Source organism: Cyanistes caeruleus, unplaced genomic scaffold (assembly GCF_971803275.1).
Source record: "Cyanistes caeruleus unplaced genomic scaffold, bCyaCae1.hap1.1 HAP1_SCAFFOLD_119, whole genome shotgun sequence".
In the NCBI taxonomy this organism is placed as follows: domain Eukaryota; kingdom Metazoa; phylum Chordata; class Aves; order Passeriformes; family Paridae; genus Cyanistes; species Cyanistes caeruleus.
Genome location: NW_028255918.1, coordinates 620,442 through 647,779, shown reverse-complemented (window position 1 = coordinate 647,779; position 27,338 = coordinate 620,442). Strand labels below are relative to the sequence as shown.

Genomic DNA, 27,338 nt, shown 5'->3' with positions numbered 1-27,338 from the left:
CAGAAGCCGCCCCTGAGTCACCTCCGGCCGCTGACGTCACCATTGCGCAACTTCCATCGCATTTTGGGGCCGCTTCCCCTTTTCCCGCCACTTTCGGGGTCACGTGACCGGGAGGGGACAGGGAGGGGACAGGGAGGGGACAAGGAGAGGACACGGCCATGGAGCTGCCGACCTTCATCGCTCTCCTTGGTGAGGCCTCTTCTTCCTCTTCCTCCTCCTCTTTTATCCCAATTTTCCCCATTTTTCCCCAATTTTCCCCATTTTTCCCCAATTTTCCCCAATTTTCCCCATTTTTTCCCAATTTTCCCCCATTTTTTCCCATTTTTCCCAATTTTCCCCCATTTTTCCCCATTTTTTCCCCATTTTTCCCCAATTTTTCCCAATTTTTCCCCATTTTCCCCAATTTTTCCCAATTTCTCCCAATTTTCCCCCAATTTTAACCCATTTTCCCCATTTTTCCCCAAATTCCATCCCCATTTTCCCAACTCTTCCTCCTCCTCTTCCTCCTCATCCCATTTTCCCCATTTTTTCCTTTTTTCCCCCTTTTTCCCCATTTTTCCTCAATTTTTCCCCATTTTTCCCCATTTTTCCCCATTTTTCCCAATTTTTCCCCATTTTTCCCCATTTTTTCCCCGTTTTTCCCCATTTTTTTCCATTTTTCCCCCTTTTTTCCCCATTTTCCCCCAATTTTCCCCAATTTTCCCCCAATTTTCCCCCAATTGTCCCATTTTTCCCAATTTTTTCCCGATTTTTCCCCATTTTTTCCCAATTTTTCCCAATTTCTCCCAATTTTTCCCAATTTCTCCCAAATTTTCCCTAATTTTTCCCAATTTTTTCCCATTTTTCCCCATTTTTCCCCATTTTTTCCCAATTTTCCCCAATTTTCCCCTATTTTTCCCATTTTTCCCCAATTTTCCCAATTTTTCCCCATTTTTCCCCAAATTCCCTCCCCATTTTCCCAACTCTTCCTCCTCCTCCTCCTCCTCATCCCATTTCCCCCAATTTTTCCCAATTTTTCTCCCTTTTTCCCCAATTTTTCCCAATTTTTCCCCATTTTCCCCCATTTTTTCCCAATTTTCCCCATTTTTTCCCAATTTTCCCCCATTTTTCCCCATTTTTCCCCATTTTTCCCCATTTTTCCCCATTTTTTTCCAATTTTTCCCCATTTTTTCCCAATTTTTCCCAATTTCTCCCATTTTTTCCCCAATTTTCCCCAATTTTTCCCCAATTTTCCCCAATTTTCCCCAATTTTTCCCCATTTTTCCCCAAATTCTCTCCCCATTTTCCCAACTCTTCCTCCTCCTCCTCCTCCTCATCCCATTTCCCCCAATTTTTCCCAATTTTTCCCCCTTTTTCCCCATTTTTCCCCATTTTTTCCCAATTTTCCCCATTTTTTCCCAATTTTCCCCATTTTTGTTTCATTTTTTCCCCATTTTTCCCCATTTTTCCCCATTTTTTCCCATTTTCCCAATTTTTTCCCCATTTTTCCCCATTTTTCCCCATTTTTCCCAATTTTTCCCCATTTTTTCCCAATTTTCCCCCATTTTTCCCATTTTTCCCCATTTTTCCCCATTTTTCCTCATTTTTTCCCAATTTTTCCCCAATTTCTCCCAATTTTTCCCAATTTTTTCCCAATTTTTCCCAATTTCTCCCAATTTTTCCCCATTTTCCCCCAAATTCTCTCCTCATTTTCCCAACTCTTCCTCCTCCTCCTCCTCCTCATCCCATTTCCCCATTTTTTCCCAATTTTTCCCCCTTTATCCCCATTTTTCCCCATTTTTCCCCATTTTTCCCCATTTTTCCCCATTTTTTCCCATTTTTCCCCATTTTTTCCCAATTTTTCCCCATTTTTCCCCATTTTCCCCCATTTTTTCCCATTTTTCCCCATTTTTCCCCATTTTTCCCCATTTTTTCCCCATTTTTCCCCATTTTTCCCCATTTTTTCTTATTTTTTCCCCATTTTCCCCCAATTTTTCCCAATTTTTCCCCTTTTTTCCCCATTTTTCCCCATTTTTTCTCAATTTTTCCCCATTTTTTCCCAATTTTTTCCCCTTTTTCCCCATTTTTTCCCAATTTTTCCCCATTTTTCCCTATTTTCCCACATTTTTCTTAATTTTTTCCCCATTTTTCCCCATTTTTTCCCAATTTTTCCCAATTTTCACCAATTTTTCCCATTTTTCCCCATTTCCCCTCCAATTCCATCCCCATTTTCCCAACTCCTCTTCCTCCTCTTCCTCCCCATCCCACTTTTCCCAATTTTTCCGAATTTTTCTCAATTTTCCCTCAAATTCCCCCAAATTTTCCCCAAATTTTCCCAATTTTACTCCAATTTTCCTCATTTTTCCCAATTTTTTTCAATATTTTTCCCAATTTCCCCCAATTTTTCCCAAATTTTCCCCAATTTTTCCCAATTTTTCCCAATTTTACTCCAATTTTCCTCATTTTTCCCAATTTTTTCCCCAATTTTCCCAATTTTTTTTTCTATATTTTTCCCCATTTTTCCCAATTTTCCCCAATTTTTCCCAAATTTCCCCCAATTTCCCCCCATTTTTCCCCATTTTCCCCCTTTTTCCCCAATTTTTCCCATTTTCCTTCCTTTTCATCCCAATTTTCCCTTCCCATTTTTCCCCATTTTTCCCCATTTTTCCCCAATTTTTCCCAATTTTTCCCAAATTTTCCCCAATTTTTCCCAATTTCACTCCAATTTTCCTCATTTTTCCCAATTTTTCTCAATTTTTTTCCCAATTTTTTCCCCAATTTTTTCCCAATTTTCCCCATTTTTCCCCAATTTCCCCCCATTTTTCCCCAATTTTCCCCAATTTTTCTTAATTTTTATCCATTTTCCCCTTTTTTCCCAATTTTTCCCATTTTCCTTCCTTTTCCTCCCAATTTTCCCTCCCCATTTTTCCCCAATTTTCCCAATTTCCCCCAATTTTCCCCATTTCCCCCAATTTTCCCCGATTTTACCCCAATTTCCCCAATTTTTCCCCAATTTTTCCCAAATTTTTCCCAATTTTACTCCAATTTTCCCCAATTTTCCCCAATTTTTCCCAAATTTTCCCAATTTTTCCCAAATTTTCCCCAATTTTCCCCAATTTTTCTCCATTTTTCCCCTTTTTTCCCAATTTTTCCCATTTTCCTTCCTTTTCATCCCAATTTTCCCTTCCCAATTTTCCCCAATTTTCCCCAATTTTCCCAATTTCCCCCATTTTTTCCCCATTTTTTTTCACCATTTCCATTTTTCCCATTTTTTCCAGTTTCCCTCCCGTGGGCGACGCCTTCAGGTAACGCAAAAATTCCCCCAAAAATCCGGATTTTGGGCAAAACCTGGACTTTTTACCCAATTTTCTCCATTCCCACCTCCAAAAAATGCAATTTTTGACCATTTTCACCCTTTTTGGACCCAATCCAAACCCCAAAATCTCTCCTGGCTTGGTGGAACCTCCAGGACCTTCTGGGTGACTCCAAACCTTCTCCAGACTCCCAAAAATTGGGGATTTTGGGCAAAATTGGGTGGTTCCTCTCCATCTTCTCCATTCCCACCTCCAAAAAATGCAATTTTTGACCATTTTCACCCTTTTTGGACCCAATTCGAACCCCAAAATCTGCCCTGGCTTGGTGGAACCTCCAGGACCTTCTGGGTGATTCCAAACCTTCTCCAGACTCCAAAAAATTGGGGATTTTTGGGCAAAACTGAGATGTTCTTCACCATCTTCTCCATCTTCATCATTCCTACATCCAAAAAATGCAATTTTGGCCATTTTCGCCCTTTTTGGACCCATTTTTCTTCCCCAGATCTCCGTCCCACCACCCCAAACATCTCAATGATCCCAAATCTTCTCCAGACTCCAAAAAATTGGGGATTTTTGGTGAAAACTGAGATGTTCTTCACCATCTTCTCCATCTTCGCCATTCCCACCTCCAAAAACCTCAATTTTTGACCATTTTCACCCTTTTTAGCCCCAGATCTCCCTCCCCCCACCCCCAACATCTCGGTGACACCAAATCTTCTCCAGACACACAAAAAATTGGGGATTTTTGGTGAAAACTGAGATGTTCTTCACCATCTTCTCCATCTTCTCCATTCCCACATCCAAAAAATGGAATTTTGGGCCATTTTTAGGCTTTTTTGACCCAATTCAAACCCCAAAATCTCCCCTGGCTTGGTGGAACCTCCAGGACCTTCTGGGTGATTCCAAACCTTCTCCAGACTCCAAAAAATTGGGGATTTTGGGCAAAATTGGGTGGTTCCTCTCCATCTTCTCCATTCCCACCTCCAAAAAATGCAATTTTTGACCATTTTTGCCCTTTTTGGACCCAATTCAAACCCCAAAATCTCCCCTGGCTTGGTGGAACCTCCAGGACCTTCTGGGTGACTCCAAACCTTCTCCAGACTCCAAAAAATTGGGGATTTTGGGCAAAATTGGGTGGTTCCTCTCCATCTTCTCCATTCCCACCTCCAAAAACCTCAATTTTTGACCATTTTCACCCTTTTCAGCCCCAGATCTCCTTCCCCCCGCCCCCAACATCTCGGTGACACCAAATCTTCTCCAGACACACAAAAAATTGGGGATTTTTGGTGAAAACTGAGATGTTCTTCACCATCTTCTCCATCTTCTCCATTCCCACCTCCAAAAAATGGAATTTTGGCCGTTTTTGCCCTTTTTGGACCCATTTTTCTTCCTCAGATCTCCGTCCCACCACTCCAAACATCTCAATGATCCCAAATCTTCTCCAGACACACCAAAAATTGGGGATTTTGGTCAAAATTGGGTGGTTCCTCTCCGTCTTCTCCATTCCCACCTCCAAAAAATGGAATTTTTGACCATTTTCACCCTTTTTAGCCCCAGATCTCCCTCCCCCCGCCCCCAACATCTCGGTGACGCCAAATCTTCTCCAGACACACAAAAAATTGGGGATTTTTGGTGAAAACTGAGATGTTCTTCACCATCTTCTCCATCTTCTCCATTCCCACCTCCAAAAAACTCAATTTTTGACCGTTTTCACCCTTTTTGGACCCAATCCAAACCCCAAAATCTCCCCTGGCTTGGTGGAACCTCCAGGACCTTCTGGGTGACACCAAACCTTCTCCAGACTCCAAAAAATTGGGGATTTTTGGTGAAAACTGAGATGTTCTTCACCATCTTCTCCATCTTCTCCATTCCCACCTCCAAAAACCTCAATTTTTGACCGTTTTCACCCTTTTTAGCCCCAGATCTCCGTCCCACCACCCCAAACATCTCAATGATCCCAAACCTTCTCCAGACACACAAAAAATTGGGGATTTGGGGCAAAATTGGGTGGTTCCTCTCCATCTTCTCCATTCCCACCTCCAAAAAATCGAATTTTTGACCATTTTTGGGCTTTTTTGACCCAATTCAAACCCCAAAATCTCCCCTGGCTTGGTGGAACCTCCAGGACCTTCTGGGTGATTCCAAACCTTCTCCAGACTCCAAAAAATTGGGGATTTTTGGGCAAAACTGAGATGTTCTTCACCATTTTCTCCATCTTCTCCATTTCCACCTCCAAAAACCTCAATTTTTGACCGTTTTCACCCTTTTTAGCCCCAGATCTCCGTCCCACCACCCCAAATATCTTGGAGATCCCAAACCTTCTCCAGACTCCAAAAAATTGGGGATTTTGGGCAAAATTGGGTGGTTCCTCTCCGTCTTCTCCATTCCCACCTCCAAAAAATGCAATTTTTGACCATTTTCACCCTTTTTAGCCCCAGATCTCCCTCCCCCCGCCCCCAACATCTCGGTGACGCCCCTCAAACCCGAGTTCCTGATCGGCGACACCGTGTCCATCACCTGCGCCGCGCCGGCGCCGGGCGGGCGGATCCGAGGTTTCCGTTTCTCGGGGACGTCCGGCTGGGTGACGGACGTCAGGAGCTCCAGGAGGAGCTTCAGCCACGCCTTCAACGTCACCGGCAGCAGGGACGGTGGCTTCCACACCTGCTCCTACACCGTTCTCCGGCCGGGACGCGGCGACGTCCGCTCGCCGGCCAGCCGGGCCGTGGTCATCAACGTCCGAGGTTGGCGGGGGTTGAGAAATAAAAGTGATCGAAATTTGGGGTTTTGGTACCAAAATTTGGCTCAAATTGGACAAAATTTGGGATTTTGGGGGGTTTTGATACCAAAATTTGTCCTTTTTGATCAAAATTTGGGGATTTGGGGCGGCTTTGATAGCAAAATTTGTCTCAAATTGGACAAAATTTTGGATTTTGGGAGGTTTTGATGCCAAAATTTATCTCAAATTGGACAAAATTTTGGATTTTGGGGTGGTTTTGATCCCAAAATTTGTCCTTTTTGACCAAAATTTTGGGATTTGGGGACTTTTTATCCCAAAATCTATCTCAAATTGACCAAAATTTGGGATTTTGGGGTGGTTTTGATGCCAAAATTTGTCCTTTTTCACCAAAAATGTTGGAATTTGTGTCCAATTTGGGCTTTTTGATCCCAAAATTTGTCCTTTTTTGACCAAAATTTTGGGATTTGGGGACCTTTGATTCCAAAATTTGTCTCAAGTTGACCAAAATGTTGGAATTTGTGTCCAATTTTGGGATTTTTGATCCCAAAATTTATCTCAAATTGGCCAAAATTTTGGGATTTGGGACGGTTTTGATCCCAAAATTTAGCTCAAATTGACCAAAATTTTGAATTTTATGTCCAATTTGAGAATTTTGATCCCAAAATTTATCTCAAATTGGACAAAATTTGGGGATTTGGGGTGCTTTGATCCCAAAATTTGTCCTTTTTGACCAAAAATGTTGGAATTTGTGTCCAATTTGGGCTTTTTAATCCCAAAATTTATCTCAAATTGGACAAAATGTTGGGATTTGTGTCCAATTTTGGCATTTTTATCCCAAAATGTATCTGAAATTGGCCAAAATTTTGGATTTTGGGGTGGTTTTGATCCCAAAATTTGTCCTTTTTTGACCAAAATTTTGGGATTTGGGGACTTTTTATCCCAAAATTTGTCTCAAATTGACCAAAATGTTGGAATTTGTGTCCAATTTGGGCATTTTTATCCCAAAATTTATCTCAAATTGACCAAAATTTTGGGATTTTGGGTGGTTTTGATCCCAAAATTTGTCCTTTTTTGACCAAAATTTTAGGATTTGGGCTGGTTTACTCCCAAAATTTATCTCAAATTGGGCAAAATGTTGGAATTTGTTCATTTTGATCCCAAAATTTATCTCAAAGTGGACAAAATTTTCAGATTTGGACGTTTTTTATCCCAAAATTTGTCTCAAGTTGACCAAAATTTTGGATTTTGTGTCCAATTTTGGCTTTTTGATCCCAAAATTTGTCCTTTTTCACCAAAAATGTTGGAATTTGTGTCCAATTTTGGCATTTTTATCCTAAAATTTGTCTCAAATTGGCCAAAATTTTGGGATTTTGGGTGGTTTTGATCCCAAAATTTATCTGAAATTGACCAAAATTTTGGATTTTGGGAGGGTTTTGATCGCAAAATTTGTCCTTTTTGACCAAAAATGTTGGAACTTGTGTCCAATTTTGGCATTTTTATCCCAAAATTTGTCCTTTTTTGACCAAAATTTTGGGATTTGGGGACCTTTGATTCCAAAATTTGTCTCAAATTGACCAAAATGTTGGAATTTGTGTCCAATTTTGGCATTTTTGATCCCAAAATTTGTCTCAAATTGACCAAAATTTTTGGATTTGGGGTGGTTTTATCCCAAAATTTATCTCAAAATGACCAAAATTTTGGATTTTGGGGGGTATTGATCCCAAAATTTGTCTCAAATTGACCAAAATTTTGATTTTTATGTCCAATTTGGGCATTTTTATCCCAAAATTTATCTCAAATTGATAAAAAATTTTGGATTTTGGGAGGTTTTGATCCCAAAATTTGTCTCAAGTTGACCAAAATGTTGGAATTTGTGTACAATTTTGGGATTTTTCATCCCAAAATTTATCTCAAATTGGCCAAAATTTTGGATTTTGGGGTGGTTTTGATCCCAAAATTTGTCCTTTTTGACCAAAATTTGGGGATTTGGGGACTTTTTATCCCAAAATTGATCTCAAATTGGCCAAAATGTTGGGATTTGGGGCATTTTTATCCCAAAATTGATCTCAAATTGGACAAAATTTTGGGATTTGGGTGGTTTTGATCCCAAAATTTGTCTCAAATTGACCAAAATTTTGGATTTTGTGTCCAATTTGGGCTTTTTGATTCCAAAATCTGTCCTTTTTGACCAAAATTTGGGGATTTGGGGTGGTTTGATCCCAAAATTTGTCTCAAATTGACCAAAATTTTGGATTTTGGGGGGTTTTTATCCCAAAATTTATCTCAAATTGACCAAAATCTTGAGTTTTGGTCCAAAGGGGTGATTTTCACCCAAAATTCATCCTCATTGAGGTCCAACATTGACTTTTCCACCAAACTGGGGCATTTTTATCCCCAAAATTCATCCCAGTTGACCAAAACGTTGAAGTTTTGGCTGATTTGGGACGTTTTTATCCCAAAATCCATCCCTGATGAGATCCATCATTGACTCTTCCACCCTAAGTTGACTTTTCCACCAACTTGGAGAATTTTTTCCCTCCAAAATCCATCCCAACGTTGAGTTTTGGTCCAATTTGGCCGCTTTTCTCCCCAAAACTCCTCCTTGTTCATCCAACGTTGACTTCGTGTCTTCTCCTCCCACCAGATCGTCCAACCCCACCCAGGCTGACGGTGACGCCCTCCAGCATCACCGTGGAAGGGCAGCCCCTGGTCTTCTCCTGCCAGGCGCCGCCCGGCGATGCCGAGAGGAGATTTGGGATCTTCCAGGAGGACCTGGAGGTCACCGCTGGGATCTGGGAAGGTTCTGGAAGTTCTGGTGTCCGGCTGAGGGTGGAGAAGAGCGGCCAGAACCAGACGGGGAACTTCAGCTGCCGCTACGAGGAGATGACCGAGGGCCGGTGGATCGCGTCCTACCCCAGCGACGCCGTCCAGGTCATCGTCAAAGGTGATTTTGGGGGGAAAATCCAGGATATTGGGGCATGGAGACACCTCAGGGTTGGGTTTGGAGGAGGTTGAGGTGACGATGTTGGGTCATGGTTGGGTTTGGTTGGGGTTTGGTTGGGTTTGGTTGGGTTTGGTGGGGTCAGGGTTGGGTTTGGTTGGGTTTGGTTGGGTCATGGTTGGGTTTGGTGGGGTCAGGGTTGGGTTTGGTTGGGTTTGGTTGGGTTTGGTTGGGTCATGGTTGGGTTTGGTTGGGTTTGGTGGGGTTTGGTTGGGTTTGGTGGGGTTTGGTTGGGTTTGGTGGGGTTTGGTTGGGTTTGGTTGGGTTTGGTGGGGTCAGGGTTGGGTTTGGTGGGGTCATGGTTGGGTTTGGTTGGGTTTGGTTGGGTTTGGTTGGGTTTGGTTGGGTTTGGTTGGGTTTGGTTTGGGTTTGGTTGGGTTTGGTTGGGTTTGGTGGGGTTTGGTTGGGTTTGGTTGGGTTTGGTTTGGTTTGGTTGGGTCGGGGTTGGTTTGGTTGGGTTTGGTTGGGTTTGGTTGGGTTTGGTTGGGTTTGGTTTGGGTTTGGTTGGGTTTGGTTGGGTTTGGTTTGGTCAGGGTTGGGTTTGGTGGGGTCATGACCCCAAATCTCCTCCTGAATATCCAAAAATTACAATTTCAATGGGTTTTCCCCATTTTTCCCCAAACATTGAGATTTCAGGGTCCATTTTTAATCCATTTTTGACCCAATCCAATCCCAACCCAACCAAACTCATGGTGGGACCTCCAGGACTCTCTGGATGGATCTCAACCTTCTCCAATTGACAAAAATTGAGATTTGGAGGAAATTTTGGGAGCTTCTTCTCCATTTTGTCCATTCCCACCTCCAATACATTGAATTTTGGGCCAATTTTAGGCATTTTTTACCCAATTCTGACCCAAACAGGATCAAGGTGGCATCTCCAGAACCATCTGGGTGGTTCCCAATGTCCTCTTGGCCAAAAAAAATGGGATTTTGGGAAAAACCTTGTGGTTCTTCTCCATCTTCTCCATTTCCACCTCATCCAGTCCCAGAAATGTTCATTTTTGGACCATTTTTAGGCCTTTTTGATCCAATCTTAGCCCAACCTGACCAGGGTCATGGTGGCACCTCCAGGACCATCTGGGTGGTTCCAAACATCCTCCAGCCCCCCAAAAAATCGGGATTTTGGGAAAAACCTTGTGGTTCTTCTCCATCTTCTCCATTCCCACCTCTTCCAGACCCAAAAATGTTCATTTTTGGACCATTTTTAGCTGTTTTTGGCCCAAATCCAATCACAACCTGACCAGGATCATGGTGGTATCTCCAGAACCATCTGGGTGGTTCCCAATGTCCTCTTGGCCAAAAAAAATCGGGATTTTGGGAAAAACCTTGTGGTTCTTCTCCATCTTCTCCATTCCCACCTCTTCCAGTCCCAAAAATGTTCATTTTTGGACCATTTTTAGGCCTTTTTTGGCCCAAATCCAATCACAACCTGACCAGGATCATGGTGGCACCTCCAGAACCATCTGGGTGGTTCCCAATGTCCTCTTGGCCAAAAAAATTGGGATTTTGGGAAAAACCTTCTGGTTCTTCTCCATCTTCTCCATTCCCACCTCATCCAGTCCCAAAAATGTTCATTTTTGGACCATTTTTAGCTGTTTTTGGCCCAAATCCAATCACAACCTGACCAGGATCATGGTGGCATCTCCAGGACCATCTGGGTGGTTCCAAACATCCTCCAACCAAAAAAAAATTGGGATTTTGGGAAAAACCTTGTGGTTCTTCTCCATCTTCTCCATTCCCACCTCATCCAGTCCCAAAAATGTTCATTTTTGGACCATTTTTAGCTGTTTTTGACCCAATCCGAGCCCAACCCGACCAGGGTCATGGTGGCACCTCCAGAACCATCTGGGTGGTTCCCAATGTCCTCTTGGCCAATAAAATTGGGATTTTGGGAAAAACCTTGTGGTTCTTCTCCATCTTCTCCATTCCCACCTCATCCAGTCCCAAAAATGTTCATTTTTGGACCATTTTTAGCTGTTTTTGGCCCAAATCCAATAACAGCCTGACCAGGATCATGGTGGCATCTCCAGAACCATCTGGGTGGTTCCAAACATCCTCCAGCCCCCCAAAAAATCGGGATTTTGGGAAAAACCTTGTGGTTCTTCTCCATCTTCTCCATTCCCACCTCTTCCAGACCCAAAAATGTTCATTTTTGGACCATTTTTAGCTGTTTTTGGCCCAAATCCAATCACAACCTGACCAAACTCATGGTGGCACCTCCAGAACCATCTGGGTGGTTCCCAATGTCCTCTTGGCCAATAAAATTGGGATTTTGGGAAAAACCTTGTGGTTCTTCTCCATCTTCTCCATTCCCACCTCTTCCAGTCCCAAAAATGTTCATTTTTGGACCATTTTTAACTGTTTTTGACCCAATCCAAGTCCAACCTGACCAAGGTCATGGTGGCATCTCCAGAACCATCTGTGTGTCTCCCAATGTCCTCTTGGCCAAAAAAAATGGGATTTTGGGAAAAACCTTGTGGTTCTTCTCCATCTTCTCCATTTCCACCTCATCCAGACCCAAAAATGTTCATTTTTGGACCATTTTTAGGCCTTCTTTGGCCCAAATCCATTCCCAACCTGATCAGGGTCATGGTGGCATCTCCAGAACCATCTGGGTGGTTCCCAATGTCCTCTTGGCCAAAAAAAATCGGGATTTTCGGAAAAACTTTGTGGTTCTTCTCCATCTTCTCCATTCCCACCTCATCCAGACCCAAAAATGTTCATTTTTGGACCATTTTTAGGCCATTTTTGACCCAATCCAAGTCCAACCTGACCAGGGTCATGGTGGCACCTCCAGAACCATCTGGGTGGTTCCCAATGTCCTCTTGGCCAAAAAAATCGGGATTTTGGTAAAACCTTGTGGTTCTTCTCCATCTTCTCCATTCCCACCTCATCCAGTCCCAAAAATGTTCATTTTTGGACCATTTTTAGGCCTTCTTTGGCCCAAATCCATCCCCAACCTGACCAGGGTCATGGTGGCACCTCCAGAACCATCTGGGTGGTTCCCAATGTCCTCTTGGCCAAAAAAAATGGGATTTTGGGAAAAACCTTGTGGTTCTTCTCCATCTTCTCCATTTCCACCTCATCCAGACCCAAAAATGTTCATTTTTGGACCATTTTTAGGCCGTTTTTGACCCAAATCCAATCACAACCTGACCAAGGTCATGGTGGCACCTCCAGAACCATCTGGGTGGTTCCAAACATCCTCCAGCCCCCCAAAAAATTGGGATTTTGGGAAAAACCTTGTGGTTCTTCTCCATCCTCTCCATTCCCACCTCTTCCAGACCCAAAAATGTTCATTTTTGGACCATTTTTAGCTGGTTTTGGCCCAAATCCAATCACAACCTGACCAGGATCATGGTGGCACCTCCAGAACCATCTGGGTGGTTCCCAATGTCCTCTTGGCCAAAAAAATCGGGATTTTGGGAAAAACCTTGTGGTTCTTCTCCATCTTCTCCATTCCCACCTCATCCAGTCCCAAAAATGTTCATTTTTGGACCATTTTTAACTGTTTTTGACCCAATCCAAGTCCAACCTGACCAAGGTCATGGTGGCATCTCCAGAACCATCTGGGTGTCTCCCAATGTCCTCTTGGCCAAAAAAAATGGGATTTTGGGAAAAACCTTGTGGTTCTTCTCCATCTTCTCCATTCCCACCTCATCCAGTCCCAAAAATGTTCATTTTTGGACCATTTTTAGGCCTTCTTTGGCCCAAATCCATTCCCAACCTGACCAGGGTCATGGTGGCATCTCCAGAACCATCTGGGTGGTTCCCAATGTCCTCTTGGCCAAAAAAATCGGGATTTTGGTAAAACCTTGTGGTTCTTCTCCATCTTCTCCATACCCACCTCATCCAGTCCCAAAAATGTTCATTTTTGGACCATTTTTAGCTGTTTTTGGCCCAAATCCAATCACAACCTGACCAGGATCATGGTGGCACCTCCAGAACCATCTGGGTGGTTCCCAATGTCCTCTTGGCCAAAAAAATCGGGATTTTGGTAAAACCTTGTGGTTCTTCTCCATCTTCTCCATACCCACCTCATCCAGTCCCAAAAATGTTCATTTTTGGACCATTTTTAGGCCTTCTTTGGCCCAAATCCATTCCCAACCTGACCAGGGTCATGGTGGCATCTCCAGAACCATCTGGGTGGTTCCCAATGTCCTCTTGGCCAAAAAAAATCGGGATTTTCGGAAAAACTTTGTGGTTCTTCTCCATCTTCTCCATTCCCACCTCATCCAGACCCAAAAATGTTCATTTTTGGACCATTTTTAGGCCATTTTTGACCCAATCCAAGTCCAACCTGACCAGGGTCATGGTGGCACCTCCAGAACCATCTGGGTGGTTCCAAACATCCTCCAGCCCCCCAAAAAATTGGGATTTTGGGAAAAACCTTGTGGTTCTTCTCCATCTTCTCCATTCCCACCTCATCCAGTCCCAAAAATGTTCATTTTTGGACCATTTTTAGCTGGTTTTGACCCAATCCAAGTCCAACCTGACCAGGATCATGGTGGCACCTCCAGGACCATCTGGGTGGTTCCCAATGTCCTCTTGGCCAAAAAAAATGGGATTTTGGGAAAAACCTTGTGGTTCTTCTCCATCTTCTCCATTCCCACCTCCAAAACATCGAATTTTTGGGTCATTTTTCGTCCTTTTTCCCACAAATCCCACCCGGGCGGGAAAAAAAATCGACGATTCCGAGGATTTTCCCCGATTTCTTTTTGTTTTCCCCCCACCCCAGATCCGTGTCCTCCTCCCGTCCTGTCCGTGGAGCCGCTCTCGGGCGTGGTGGCCACCGGCCACCGGCTGCGCCTGACCTGCGCCGCGCCCCGCAACGACTTCCGGCGCCGCTTCCGCTTCTTCCGCGACGGCGCCGAGGTGACGCCGGGCACCGGTGACGTCATGGGTGACGTCATCGGCGGGGACGGCTCCGAGCTGCTTTTCCCGCGGATTTCCCGGGAATTCGCCGGGAATTTCAGCTGCCGGGTGGAGGAGGAGGTGGGCGGGGCCTGGCTGGAGGCTCCGCCCAGCCGGGGCGTGGCTGTGGAGGTCAGGGGTAGGTGGGGGATGAAAAGGCCACGCCCATCACAGTGACCACACCCCCAAATGGCCACGCCCATTCCAGTGACCAAACCCCTAAAAGGGCCATGCCCACCCCAACGACCACACCCAAAATGGCCACGCCCCAAAATGGCCACACCCATCCCAATGACCACACCACGAAAATGGACACACCCAAAATGGCCACGCCCACTCCAATGACCACACCCCTTCCATTGACCACGCCCAAAAATGGCCAAGCCCCAAATGGCCACACACCCCCAATGACCACACCCCAAATGGCCACACCCACTCCAATGACCACACCCCAAACAGCCACACCCACCCCAATGACCACACCCCAAATGGCCACACACCCAAATGGCCACACCCACCCCAATGACCACACCCCAAATGGCCACACCCACCCCGAAATGGCCACACCCCAAATGGCCACACCCACTCAAATGACCACACCCCAAAATGGACACACCCAAAATGGCCACGCCCATCCCAGAGACCACACCCCAAAATGCCCACACCCCGAAATGGCCACATCCACCCTAATGACCACACCCCTTCTATTGACCACGCCCAAAAATGGCCACGCCCCAAATGGCCTCACCCACCCCAATGACCACACCACCACAATGGCCACCCCTAAATGGACACGCCCACCCCAATGACCACACCCAAAAATGGCCACGCCCCCAAATGGCCACACCCACCCCAATGACTACACCATAAAATGGCCACACCCCAAAATGGCCACGCACACCGCTATAACCACACCCCAAAATGGCCACGCCCATCCCAGTGACCACACCCAAAAATGGCCACGCCCCCAAATGGCCACACCCACCCCAATGACCACACCCAAAATGGCCACGCCCCCAAATGGCCACACCCACCCCAATGACCACACCCCAAATGGCCACACCCACCCCAATGACCACACCCCCAAAGTGGCCACGCCCTCTCCGGTGACCACACCCCAAATGGCCACACCCACCCCAATGACCACACCCAAAGGGCCACACCCACTCCAATGACCACACCCCAAATGGCCACACCCATTCCAATGACCACACCCCAAAATGGCCTCTCCTACCCCAATGACCACACCCCAAATGGCCACACCCACTCCAATGACCACACCCCAAATGGCCACACCCACCCCAATGACCACACCCCAAATGGCCTCTCCTACCCCAATGACCACACCCCCAAAGTGGCCACGCCCACCCCAATGACCACACCCCAAAGGGCCACACCCACTCCAATGACCACACCCCAAATGGCCACACCCACCCCAATGACCACACCCCAAATGGCCACACCCACCCCAATGACCACACCCCCAAAGTGGCCACGCCCTCTCCAGTGACCACACCCACTCCAATGACCACACCCCAAATGGCCACACCCACCCCAATGACCACACCCCAAATGGCCACACCCATCCCAATGACCACACCCCAAAATGGCCACGCCCACCCCGATGACCACACCCACTGACCACTCCCAAAATTTGGGGTGGGGGGATTTTGGGGACGTCCAAAATTTGGGCGTTTTTGGGGGTTTTTGGGGTGGTTTGGGGTTTTTGGGGTGATTTGGGGGTTTTTGGGGAGGTTTTGGGGTTTTTGGGGTGATTTTGGGGTTTTTGGGGTGTTTGCTGACCCCGGGGTTGGTTTTTGGGGTGGTTTTGGGGTTTTTGGGGTGGTTTTGGGGGTTTTGGGGTGGTTTTGGGGTTTTTGGGGTGGTTTTGAGGTTTTTGGGGTGGTTTTGGGGTGGTTTTGGGGTTTTTGGGGTGTTTCCTAACCCTGGGGTTGGTTTTTGGGGTGGTTTTGGGGTTTTTGGGGTGGTTTTGGGGTTTTTGGGCTGGTTTTGGGGTTTTTGGGGTGTTTCCTGACCTTGGGGTTGGTTTTTGGGGTGGTTTTGGGGTTTTTGGGGTGGTTTGGGGGGTTTTGGGGTGGTTTTGGGGTTTTTGGGGTGGTTTTGAGGTTTTTGGGGTGGTTTTGGGGTGGTTTTGGGGTTTTTGGGGTGTTTCCTAACCCTGGGGTTGGTTTTTGGGGTGGTTTTGGGGGTTTTTGGGGTGGTTTTGGGTTTTTGGGGTGGTTTTGGGGGTTTTTTGGTGTTTGCTGACCATGGGGTTGTTTTTTGGGGTGATTTTGGGGTTTTTGGGGTGGTTTTGGGGTTTTTGGGCTGGTTTTGGGGTTTTTGGGGTGTTTCCTGACCTTGGGGTTGGTTTTTGGGGTGGTTTTGGGGTTTTTGGGGTGGTTTGGGGGGTTTTGGGGTGGTTTTGGGGTTTTTGGGGTGTTTGCTGACCTTGGGGTTGGTTTTTGGGTTGGTTTGGGGGTTTTTGGGGTGGTTTTGGGGTTTTTGGGGTGGTTTTGGGGTTTTTGGGGTGTTTGCTGACCCTGGGGTTGTTTTTTGGGGTGGTTTGGGGGTTTTTGGGGTGGTTTTGGGGTTTTTGGGGTGTTTGCTGACCCTGGGGTTGGTTTTTGGGGTGGTTTTGGGGTTTTTGGGGTGGTTTTTGGGTTTTTGGGGTGTTTGCTGACCATTGGGGGATTTTTTGGGGTGGTTTTTGGGTTTTTGGGGTGGTTTTGGGGTTTTTGGGGTGGTTTTGGGGTTTTTGGGGTGTTTTTGGGGTTTTTGGGGTGTTTGCTGACCTTGGGTTGGTTTTTGGGGTGGTTTTGAAGTTTTTGGGGTGGTTTTGGGGTTTTTGGGGTGTTTGCTGACCCTGGGGTTGGTTTTTGGGGTGGTTTTGGGGTTTTTGGGGTGGTTTTGGGATTTTTGGGGTGTTTTGGAGTTTTTGGGGTATTTGCTGACCCAGAGGGTTTTTCTGGGGTGGTTTTGGGGTTTTGGGGGTGTTTTCTTACCCTGGGGTTGGTTTTTGGGGTGGTTTTGGGGTTTTTGGGGTGTTTGCTGACCCTGGGGTTGGTTTTTGGAGTGGTTTTGGGATTTCTGGGGTGGTTTTGGGGTTTTTGGGGTGGTTTTGCCGTTTTTGGGGTGGTTTTGGGGTTTTTGGGGTGATTTTGGGGTTTTTGGGGTGTTTTCTTACCCTGAGGTTGGTTTTTGGGGTGATTTGGGGTTTTTCGGGGTTTTTGCTGATTCAGAGGGGATTTTTTGGGGTGGCTTTGGGGTTTTTGGGGTGTTTGCTGACCCAGAGGGATTTTTTGGGGTGATTTTGGGGTTTTGGGGGTTTTTGGAGTCCCTGGGGTTGGTTTTTGGGCTGATTTTGGGTTATTTTGGGGGTGATTTTGGGGCTTTGGGGGTTTTTGCTGACCCCGGGGTTGGTTTTTGGGGTGGTTTTGGGGTTTTTGGGGTGGTTTTGGCGTTTTTGGGGTGATTTTGGGGTTTTTGGGGTGTTTTCTTACCCTCAGGTTGGTTTTTGTGGTGATTTTGGGGTTTTTCGGGGTTTTTGCTGATTCTGAGGGGATTTTTTGGGGTGGTTTTGGGGTTTTTGGGGTGATTTTCCGTTTTTTTTGGTGTTTGCTGACCCAGAGGAGTTTTTGGGGTGGTTTTGGGGTTTTTGGGGTGTTTGCTCACCCTGGGGTTGGTTTTTGGGGTGATTTGGGGGTTTTTGGGGTGGTTTTGGGGTTTTTGGGGTGATTTTGGGGTTTTTGGAGTGTTTGCTGTACCTGGGGTTGGTTTTTGGGGTGATTTGGGGTTTTTGGGGTGGTTTTGGGGTTTTTGGGTTGTTTGCTGACCCAGGGGTTGGTTTTGGGGGTGAAATTTTGGGGGTTTTAGGGGTTTTTGAGGAGGCTTTGGGGATCTGGAACCTTTTAGGGGAATTTTTGGGGTTTTTCATTGACCTCTGGGGATTTTGGGATTTTTTGGAGGGAGATTTTAAGAGGTTTTGGGGGAATTTTGGGAGGATTTGGGTTTTTTTTAAGCTTTATTTTTTATTATTTTTATTTGTTTTTTTTTTTAGCGGGAAATTTGCTGACCCAAGGTTTTTTTTGGGGGCGATTTTGGGGTTTTTAGGATATTTCCTGACCCAGGGATTTTTTTGGGGGGGTGAAAATTCAGATTTTTTGAGAATTTGCTGACCCCAAGTGATTTTTTTGAGTAAATTTTTGGGGATTTTGGGGTTTTTTTGCTGATCCAGGTGGATTTTTTGGGGAAGTTTTGGGGTTTTTTGGGTATTTATTGACCCAGGTTTTTTTGGGGGGGGTTTCTCACCCTCAGCTCAGTTCGAGCTCCTCCCATTGGTCGTCGGCACCGCAGTGGGCGTGGCCTCGCTGCTCCTCGGGCTCCTATTGGCTGCTTGTCTGTGCCGGAAGAGGCGGGGTCAGTGGGGGAGGGGAGGAGTTTGACCCCACCCCCAAAATCGCCCATTTTAACCCTAAAATTTCCCTGTCAGTCCAAAAATCGAAAATTCTGCCCCCAAACCAACAAATTTAACCCAAATTTCTCTATTTTAGTCCAAAACTTCTGGTTTTGACCCCAAATTTCCCATTTTAATCCCAAATTCCCCACTTTGATCCCAAAACCGCCTTCAAATTTCCCATTTTAACCCAAATTTTCCCATTTTAACCCAAATTTTCCCATTTTAATCCCAAATTTTCCCATTTTAATCCAAAATTTCCCATTTTAATCCCAAATTCCCCACTTTGATCCCAAAACCGCCTTCAAATTTCCCATTTTAACCCAAATTTTCCCATTTTAACCCAAATTTTCCCATTTTAACCCAAATTCCCCACTTTGATCCCAAAACTGCCTTCAAATTTCCCATTTTAACCCAAATTTTCCCATTTTAATCCCAAATTTTCCCATTTTAACCCAAATTTTCCCATTTTAACCCAAATTTTCCCATTTTAACCCAAATTCCCCACTTTGATCCCAAATTCCCCCACTTTGATCCCAAAACCGCCTTCAAATTTCCCATTTTAACCCAAATTTTCCCATTTTAATCCCAAATTTTCCCATTTTAATCCCAAATTTTCCCATTTTAACCCAAATTTTCCCATTTTAACCCAAATTTTCCCATTTTAATCCCAAATTCCCCACTTTGATCCCAAAACCGCCTTCAAATTTCCCATTTTAACCCAAATTTTCCCATTTTAATCCCAAATTTTCCCATTTTAACCCAAATTTTCCCATTTTAATCTCAAATTTTCCCATTTTAACCCAAATTTTCCCATTTTAACCCAAATTTTCCCATTTTAATCCCAAATTCCCCCACTTTGATCCCAAAACCGCCTTCAAATTTCCCATTTTAACCCAAATTCCCCACTTTGATCCCAAAACTGACTTCAAATTTCCCATTTTAACCCAAATTTTCCCATTTTAATCTCAAATTTTCCCATTTTAACCCAAATTTTCCCATTTTAACCCAAATTTTCCCATTTTAATCCCAAATTTTCCCATTTTAATCCCAAATTCCCCACTTTGATCCCAAAACCGCCTTCAAATTTCCCATTTTAATCCAAATTTTCCCATTTTAATCCCAAATTTTCCCATTTTAATCCAAATTTTCCCATTTTAATCCCAAATTCCCCACTTTGATCCCAAAACCGCCTTCAAATTTCCCATTTTAACCCAAATTTTCCCATTTTAACCCAAATTTTCCCATTTTAACCCAAAATTCCCCCACTTTGATCCCAAAACCGCCTTCAAATTTCCCATTTTAACCCAAATTTTCCCATTTTAATCCAAATTTTCCCACTTTAATCCCAAATTCCCCACTTTGATCCCAAAACCGCCTTCAAATTTCCCATTTTAACCCAAATTTTCCCATTTTAATCCCAAATTTTCCCATTTTAACCCAAATTTTCCCATTTTAACCCAAATTTTCCCATTTTAATCCCAAATTGACCCAATTTGATCCCAAAACCGACTTCAAATTTCCCATTTTAACCCAAATTTTCCCATTTTAATCCCAAATTCCCCACTTTGATCCCAAAACCGCCTTCAAATTTCCCATTTTAACCCAAATTTTCCCATTTTAATCCCAAATTTTCCCATTTTAACCCAAATTTTCCCATTTTAATCCAAAATTCCCCACTTTGATCCCAAAACCGCCTTCAAATTTCCCATTTTAACCCAAATTTTCCCATTTTAATCCCAAATTTTCCCATTTTAATCCCAAATTCCCCACTTTGATCCCAAAACCGCCTTCAAATTTCCCATTTTCACCCAAATTTTCCCATTTTAACCCAAAATTCCCCACTTTGATCCCAAAACTGCCTTCAAATTTCCCATTTTAACCCAAATTTTCCCATTTTAACCCAAATTTTCCCATTTTAATCCCAAATTCCCCACTTTGATCCCAAAAGTGCCTTCAAATTTCCCATTTTAACCCAAATTTTCCCATTTTAATCCCAAATTTTCCCATTTTAATCCCAAATTTCCCATTTTAACCCAAATTTTCCCATTTTAACCCAAATTTTCCCATTTTAACCCAAATTTTCCCATTTTAATCCCAAATTCCCCACTTTGATCCCAAAACTGCCTTCAAATTTCCCATTTTAACCCAAATTTTCCCATTTTAACCCAAATTTTCCCATTTTAATCCCAAAACTGACTTCAAATTTCCCATTTTAACCCAAATTTTCCCATTTTAATCCAAAATTCCCCACTTTGATCCCAAAACCGCCTTCAAATTTCCCATTTTAACCCAAATTTTCCCATTTTAACCCAAATTTTCCCATTTTAATCCCAAATTCCCCACTTTGATCCCAAAACCGCCTTCAAATTTCCCATTTTAACCCAAATTTTCCCATTTTGATCCCAAATTCCCCACTTTGATCCCAAAACCGCCTTCAAATTTCCCATTTTAACCCAAATTTTCCCATTTTAACCCAAATTTTCCCATTTTAATCCCAAATTCCCCCACTTTGATCCCAAAACCACCTTCAAATTTCCCATTTTAACCCAAATTTTCCCATTTTAATCCCAAAATTCCCCACTTTGATCCCAAAACTGACTTCAAATTTTTCATTTTAACCCAAATTTTCCCATTTTAACCCAAATTTTCCCATTTTAATCCCAAATTCCCCACTTTGATCCCAAAACCGCCTTCAAATTTCCCATTTTAACCCAAATTTTCCCATTTTAACCCAAATTTTCCCATTTTAATCCAAATTTTCCCATTTTAATCCCAAATTTTCCCATTTTAACCCAAATTTCCCCATTTTAACCCAAATTCCCCACTTTGATCCCAAAACCGCCTTCAAATTTCCCATTTTAACCCAAATTTTCCCATTTTAACCCAAATTTTCCCATTTTAATCCCAAATTTCCCATTTTAACCCAAATTTTCCCATTTTAACCCAAATTTTCCCATTTTAACCCAAATTTTCCCATTTTAATCCCAAATTCCCCACTTTGATCCCAAAACTGCCTTCAAATTTCCCATTTTAACCCAAATTTTCCCATTTTAACCCAAATTTTCCCATTTTAATCCCAAAACTGACTTCAAATTTCCCATTTTAACCTAAATTTTCCCATTTTAATCCAAAATTCCCCACTTTGATCCCAAAACCGCCTTCAAATTTCCCATTTTAACCCAAATTTTCCCATTTTAACCCAAATTTTCCCATTTTAATCCCAAATTCCCCACTTTGATCCCAAAACCGCCTTCAAATTTCCCATTTTAACCCAAATTTTCCCATTTTGATCCCAAATTCCCCACTTTGATCCCAAAACCGCCTTCAAATTTCCCATTTTAACCCAAATTTTCCCATTTTAACCCAAATTTTCCCATTTTAATCCCAAATTCCCCCACTTTGATCCCAAAACCACCTTCAAATTTCCCATTTTAACCCAAATTTTCCCATTTTAATCCCAAAATTCCCCACTTTGATCCCAAAACTGACTTCAAATTTTTCATTTTAACCCAAATTTTCCCATTTTAACCCAAATTTTCCCATTTTAATCCCAAATTCCCCACTTTGATCCCAAAACCGCCTTCAAATTTCCCATTTTAACCCAAATTTTCCCATTTTAACCCAAATTTTCCCATTTTAATCCAAATTTTCCCATTTTAATCCCAAAACCGACTTCAAATTTCCCATTTTAACCCAAATTTTCCCATTTTAATCCCAAATTTTCCCATTTTAATCCAAATTTTCCCATTTTAATCCCAAATTTTCCCATTTTAATCCCAAATTTCCCCATTTTAACCCAAATTCCCCACTTTGATCCCAAAACCGCCTTCAAATTTCCCATTTTAACCCAAATTTTCCCATTTTAACCCAAATTTTCCCATTTTAATCCCAAATTTCCCATTTTAACCCAAATTTTCCCATTTTAACCCAAATTTTCCCATTTTAACCCAAATTTTCCCATTTTAACCCAAATTTTCCCATTTTAATCCCAAATTCCCCACTTTGATCCCAAAACTGCCTTCAAATTTCCCATTTTAACCCAAATTTTCCCATTTTAACCCAAATTTTCCCATTTTAATCCCAAATTTTCCCATTTTAATCCCAAATTCCCCACTTTGATCCCAAAACTGCCTTCAAATTTCCCATTTTAATCCCAAATTTTCCCATTTTAACCCAAATTTTCCCATTTTAACCCAAATTTTCCCATTTTAATCCCAAATTCCCCACTTTGATCCCAAAACTGACTTCAAATTTCCCATTTTAACCCAAATTTTCCCATTTTAACCCAAATTTTCCTATTTTAATCCCAAATTTTCCCATTTTAATCCCAAATTCCCCACTTTGATCCCAAAACTGCCTTCAAATTTCCCATTTTAACCCAAATTTTCCCATTTTAATCCCAAATTTTCCCATTTTAACCCAAATTTTCCCATTTTAATCTCAAATTTTCCCATTTTAACCCAAATTTTCCCATTTTAACCCAAATTTTCCCATTTTAATCCCAAATTCCCCACTTTGATCCCAAAACCGCCTTCAAATTTCCCATTTTAACCCAAATTTTCCCATTTTAATCCAAATTTTCCCATTTTATCCCAAATTCCCCCACTTTGATCCCAAAACCGCCTTCAAATTTCCCATTTTAACCCAAATTTTCCCATTTTAACCCAAATTTTCCCATTTTAATCCAAATTTTCCCATTTTAATCCCAAAACCGACTTCAAATTTCCCATTTTAACCCAAATTTTCCCATTTTAACCCAAATTTTCCCATTTTAATCCCAAATTTTCCCATTTTAATCCAAAATTCCCCACTTTGATCCCAAAATCGCCTTCAAATTTCCCATTTTAACCCAAATTTTCCCATTTTAGCCCAAAAAAAGGCCCTTTTGTCCCCAAATTGTCCATTTTAATCCTAAGTTCTAAATTTTATTCCAGAATTCACTTATTTTGCCCCAAATTTCCCAATTTGACCCCAAAACTGTCCCCAAAGTTCCCTTTTTGACCCAAATTTCTCCAGTTCAGTTCAAAAATTGATCATTCTGCCCCAAATTCACCCATTTTGATCCCCAAATCCCCCCAAATCTCCTGTTTTAAAACCAATTTTACCCCAAATTCCCCGTTTTGACCCCAAAATCGAATTTTGATCCCCAAACCCTCCCTTTTAGTCCCAAAATTGCCCCTTTTGCCCACAAATTTCCTGTTTTTACCTCAAATTGTCATTTTTTTAACCCAAATTTTTCCCTTTTGCTCTCAAATTCATTTTCATCTCTGAATTCACCCCAAATTCCCCATTTTAGTCTAAAAAAAATGAGGTTTTTGACCCCAAATTCCCCATTTTGACCCCAAATTTTCCCAAAAAACCCCATTTTTGACCCAAAAATCGTCCCTTTCTGCCCAAAACTTCACCCTTTTACCCCAAAATTCCCCTTTTTGACTTCAAATCTTCCCCTAATCTCCCGTTTTAACCCAAATTTCTCCATTTTTACCCCCAAATTACCCATTTCGATACCAAAATCGTCACTTTTAGCCAAAAAAATTAAACATTTTGCCCCAAATTTCCCATTTTAACCCAAATTTTCCCATTTTAATCCCAAATTCCCCACTTTGATCCCAAAACTGCCTTCAAATTTCCCATTTTAACCAAATTTTCCCATTTTAACCCAAATTTTCCCACTTTAACCCAAATTTCCCCATTTTAATCCCAAATTCCCCACTTTGATCCCAAAACTGCCTTGAAATTTCCCATTTTAACCCAAATTTTCCCATTTTAGCCCAAATTTTCCCATTTTAATCCCAAATCCCCCACTTTGATCCCAAAACCGCCTTCAAATTTCCCATTTTAACCCAAATTTTCCCATTTTAGCCCAAATTCCCCACTTTGATCCCAAAACTGACCCCAAATTTCCCATTTTAACCCAAATTTTCCCATTTTAACCCAAATTTTCCCATTTTAATCCCAAATTCCCCACTTTGATCCCAAAACTGCCTTCAAATTTCCCATTTTAACCCAAATTTTCCCATTTTAACCCAAATTTTCCCATTTTAACCCAAATTTCCCATTTTAACCCAAGTTTTCCCATTTTAACCCACATTTCCCATTTTAACCCAAATTTCCCATTTTAACCCAAATTTTCCCATTTTAACCCAAATTTTCCCATTTTAACCCAAATTTTCCCATTTTAATCCCAAATTTTCCCATTTTAATCCCAAATTCCCCACTTTGATCCCAAAACTGACTTCAAATTTCCCATTTTAACCCAAATTTTCCCATTTTAATCCCAAATTTTCCTATTTTAACCCAAATTTTCCCATTTTAATCCCAAATTCCCCCACTTTGATCCCAAAACCGCCTTCAAATTTCCCATTTTAACCCAAATTTTCCCATTTTAACCCAAATTTTCCCATTTTAACCCAAATTTTCCCATTTTAATCCCAAATTCCCCACTTTGATCCCAAAACTGACTTCAAATTTCCCATTTTAACCCAAATTTTCCCATTTTAGCCCAAATTTTCCCATTTTAATCCAAAATTTTCCCATTTTAAGCCAAATTTTCCCATTTTAATCCCAAATCCCCCACTTTGATCCCAAAACTGACTTCAAATTTCCCATTTTAACCCAAATTTTCCCATTTTAACCCAAATTTTCCCATTTTAATCCCAAATTCCCCCACTTTGATCCCAAAACCGCTTTCAAATTTCCCATTTTAACCCAAATTTTCCCATTTTAACCCAAATTTTCCCATTTTAGCCCAAAAAAAGACCCTTTTGTCCCCAAATTGTCCATTTTGACCCAAAGTTCTAAATTTTATTCCAGAATTCACTTATTTTGCCCGAAATTTCCCAATTTGACCCCAAAACTGTCCCCAAAGTTCCCTTTTTGACCCAAATTTCTCCAGTTCAGTTCAAAAATTGATCATTTTGCCCCAAATTCTCCCATTTTGATCCCCAAATCCCCCCAAATCTCCTGTTTTAAAACCAATTTTACCCCAAATTCCCCATTTTGACCCCAAAATCGGATTTTGATCCCCAAACCCTCCCTTTTAGTCCCAAAATTGCCCCTTTTGCCCACAAATTTCCCGTTTTTACCTCAAATTGTCATTTTTTTAACCCAAATTTGTCCCTTTTGCTCTCAAATTCTTTTTGATCTCTGAATTCCCCACAAATTCCCCATTTTAGTCTAAAAAAAATGAGTTTTTTGACCCCAAATTCCCCATTTTGACCCCAAATTTTCCCAAAAAACCCCATTTTTGACCCAAAAATCGTCCCTTTCTGCCCAAAACTTCACCCTTTTACCCCAAAATTCCCCTTTTTGACTTCAAATCTTCCCCTAATCTCCCGTTTTAACCCAAATTTCTCCATTTTTACCCCCGAATTACCCATTTCGATACCAAAATCGTCACTTTTAGCCAAAAAAATTAAACATTTTGCCCCAAATTTCACATTTGGACCCCAAATCTCACATTTTGAGCCCAAATTTCCTTAAAATCCCAGATTTTAACCCAAATCTGCCCATTTTACCCCAGAATTGGTTTTTTTCGCCCCATTTTGATGCAAATTTTCCCATTCCAGTGCAAAAATTCACATTTTTTCCCCCCAAATCGTCGATTTTGACCCTCCAATTGTCCCCTTTTGTCCAAAACTCGGCCATTTTGCCCCAAATTCCCCCAAAATTCCAAATTTCTCCCAATTTTTCTCCTCTTTTCCCCTAAAATTCCCCTTTAAGCCCCAAAATTTGGCTCTTCTCACCCCAATTTTCTCATTTTTGACTAAAATTGCCAGTTTTGCCCCCGAATTGCCCATTTTGTTCACAAATTGCCCAAATCCCCAAATTTTCCCCCCAAAAATCCCCAATTTCACCCCAAATCTTTGGTTTTCCTCCCAAACTCAGCCCTTCCACCCCCACATTCCCCAAAATTTTCAGACCCAAAATTCCCTTTCTTTCCCCCAAAATTCCCCATTTTCCGCCCAAATCTTTGATTTTGCCCCACCCAAATCCTCATTTTAACCTCAAAATTCCGTTTTTTACCCCAAAATCGCCGATTTCATCCCGAATTTCCCATTTCCCCCCCAAATTATTTCATTTTATCGCCAAACCTCTCCCCTCAATGCCAAAATCCCCAATTTAGCTCCAAAATCTCCATTTTTCACCCCAAAAAAACCCCTCAATGAACCCCAAATCCCTTTTCCCACCCCCAAATCAGGTTTTTTCCTCCCAAAATTGATCTTTTTTTGCCCAAAATGTTGGATTTTCACCCCGATCCAGGAGGTTCTCGGTGGCGGGGGCTGAGCCCGGGGGAAGACACCGGAACTTTCTCCATGGGGGACCTGGAGGCGGCTTCCTGAGACAGGCCACGCCCACCAAGATGGCGGACAACGCACAGGCCACGCCCACCAAGATGGCCGACAAGGCGCAGACCACGCCCCCGGAATGATGCTGAGACCACGCCCCCCAAGATGGCCACCGGCTCCAAAGCCACGCCCCCAAGATGGCCGCTGAAATAAAGGCCGCATCCCCCAAGATGGCTGCCAGCTTAAAGCCACGCCCCCCAAAATGGCCGCCAGGTCAAAGGCCACGCCCCCAAGATGGCCACCGAAATAAAGGCCACGCCCCCAAGATGGCCATCAAAATAAAGCCACGCCCCAAAATGGCCACCGGTGCTGAGGCCACGCCCCCAAGATGGCGGCGGTAGGCGGGGCCAGGTCGAGGCGGCCAATGGGGATTGGTGGATCTGATGGTGCCGTGTCCTGATTGGTTGGTTTGGATTTGGGGGGGGGGGGGGGGTGTCTTTATGCAAATGAGATGCTAATGAGGAGATGAAGATGGTGTCTGCGGGGATCCCGGGAGGAATATGGGGGATTTATGTAAATGATATGCTAATGAGGGGATGAAGATGGTCTCTGCAGGGCTCCTGGGAGGAATATGGGGGATTTATGT

The 27,338-nt window shown here is 43.1% G+C and overlaps 1 protein-coding gene across 1 annotated transcript; it reads left to right on the top strand.

Moving 5' to 3' along the window:
• Positions 1-89: 89 nt before the first annotated feature.
• On the top strand, positions 90-27,136 carry LOC111945877 (immunoglobulin superfamily member 1-like). The gene is made up of 7 exons (XM_086873885.1): positions 90-189; positions 3,258-3,284; positions 5,726-6,034; positions 8,675-8,974; positions 13,770-14,084; positions 18,263-18,364; positions 26,667-27,136. Exons 1-7 carry the CDS (start codon positions 159-161, stop codon positions 26,744-26,746), a joined length of 1,164 nt encoding a protein of 387 aa, XP_086730011.1. The 5' UTR covers positions 90-158; the 3' UTR covers positions 26,747-27,136.
• Positions 27,137-27,338: the final 202 nt, after the last annotated feature.

Coding starts and splice junctions, on each gene's coding strand:
- LOC111945877 (XM_086873885.1), top strand. CDS start 159: ATGGAGCTGCCGACCTTCATCGCTCTCCTTG. Junction 3,285..5,725: donor CCCGTGGGCGACGCCTTCAG/GTAACGCAAAAA, acceptor CACCCTTTTTAG/CCCCAGATCTCCCTCCCCCC. Junction 6,035..8,674: donor CGTGGTCATCAACGTCCGAG/GTTGGCGGGGGT, acceptor TCCTCCCACCAG/ATCGTCCAACCCCACCCAGG.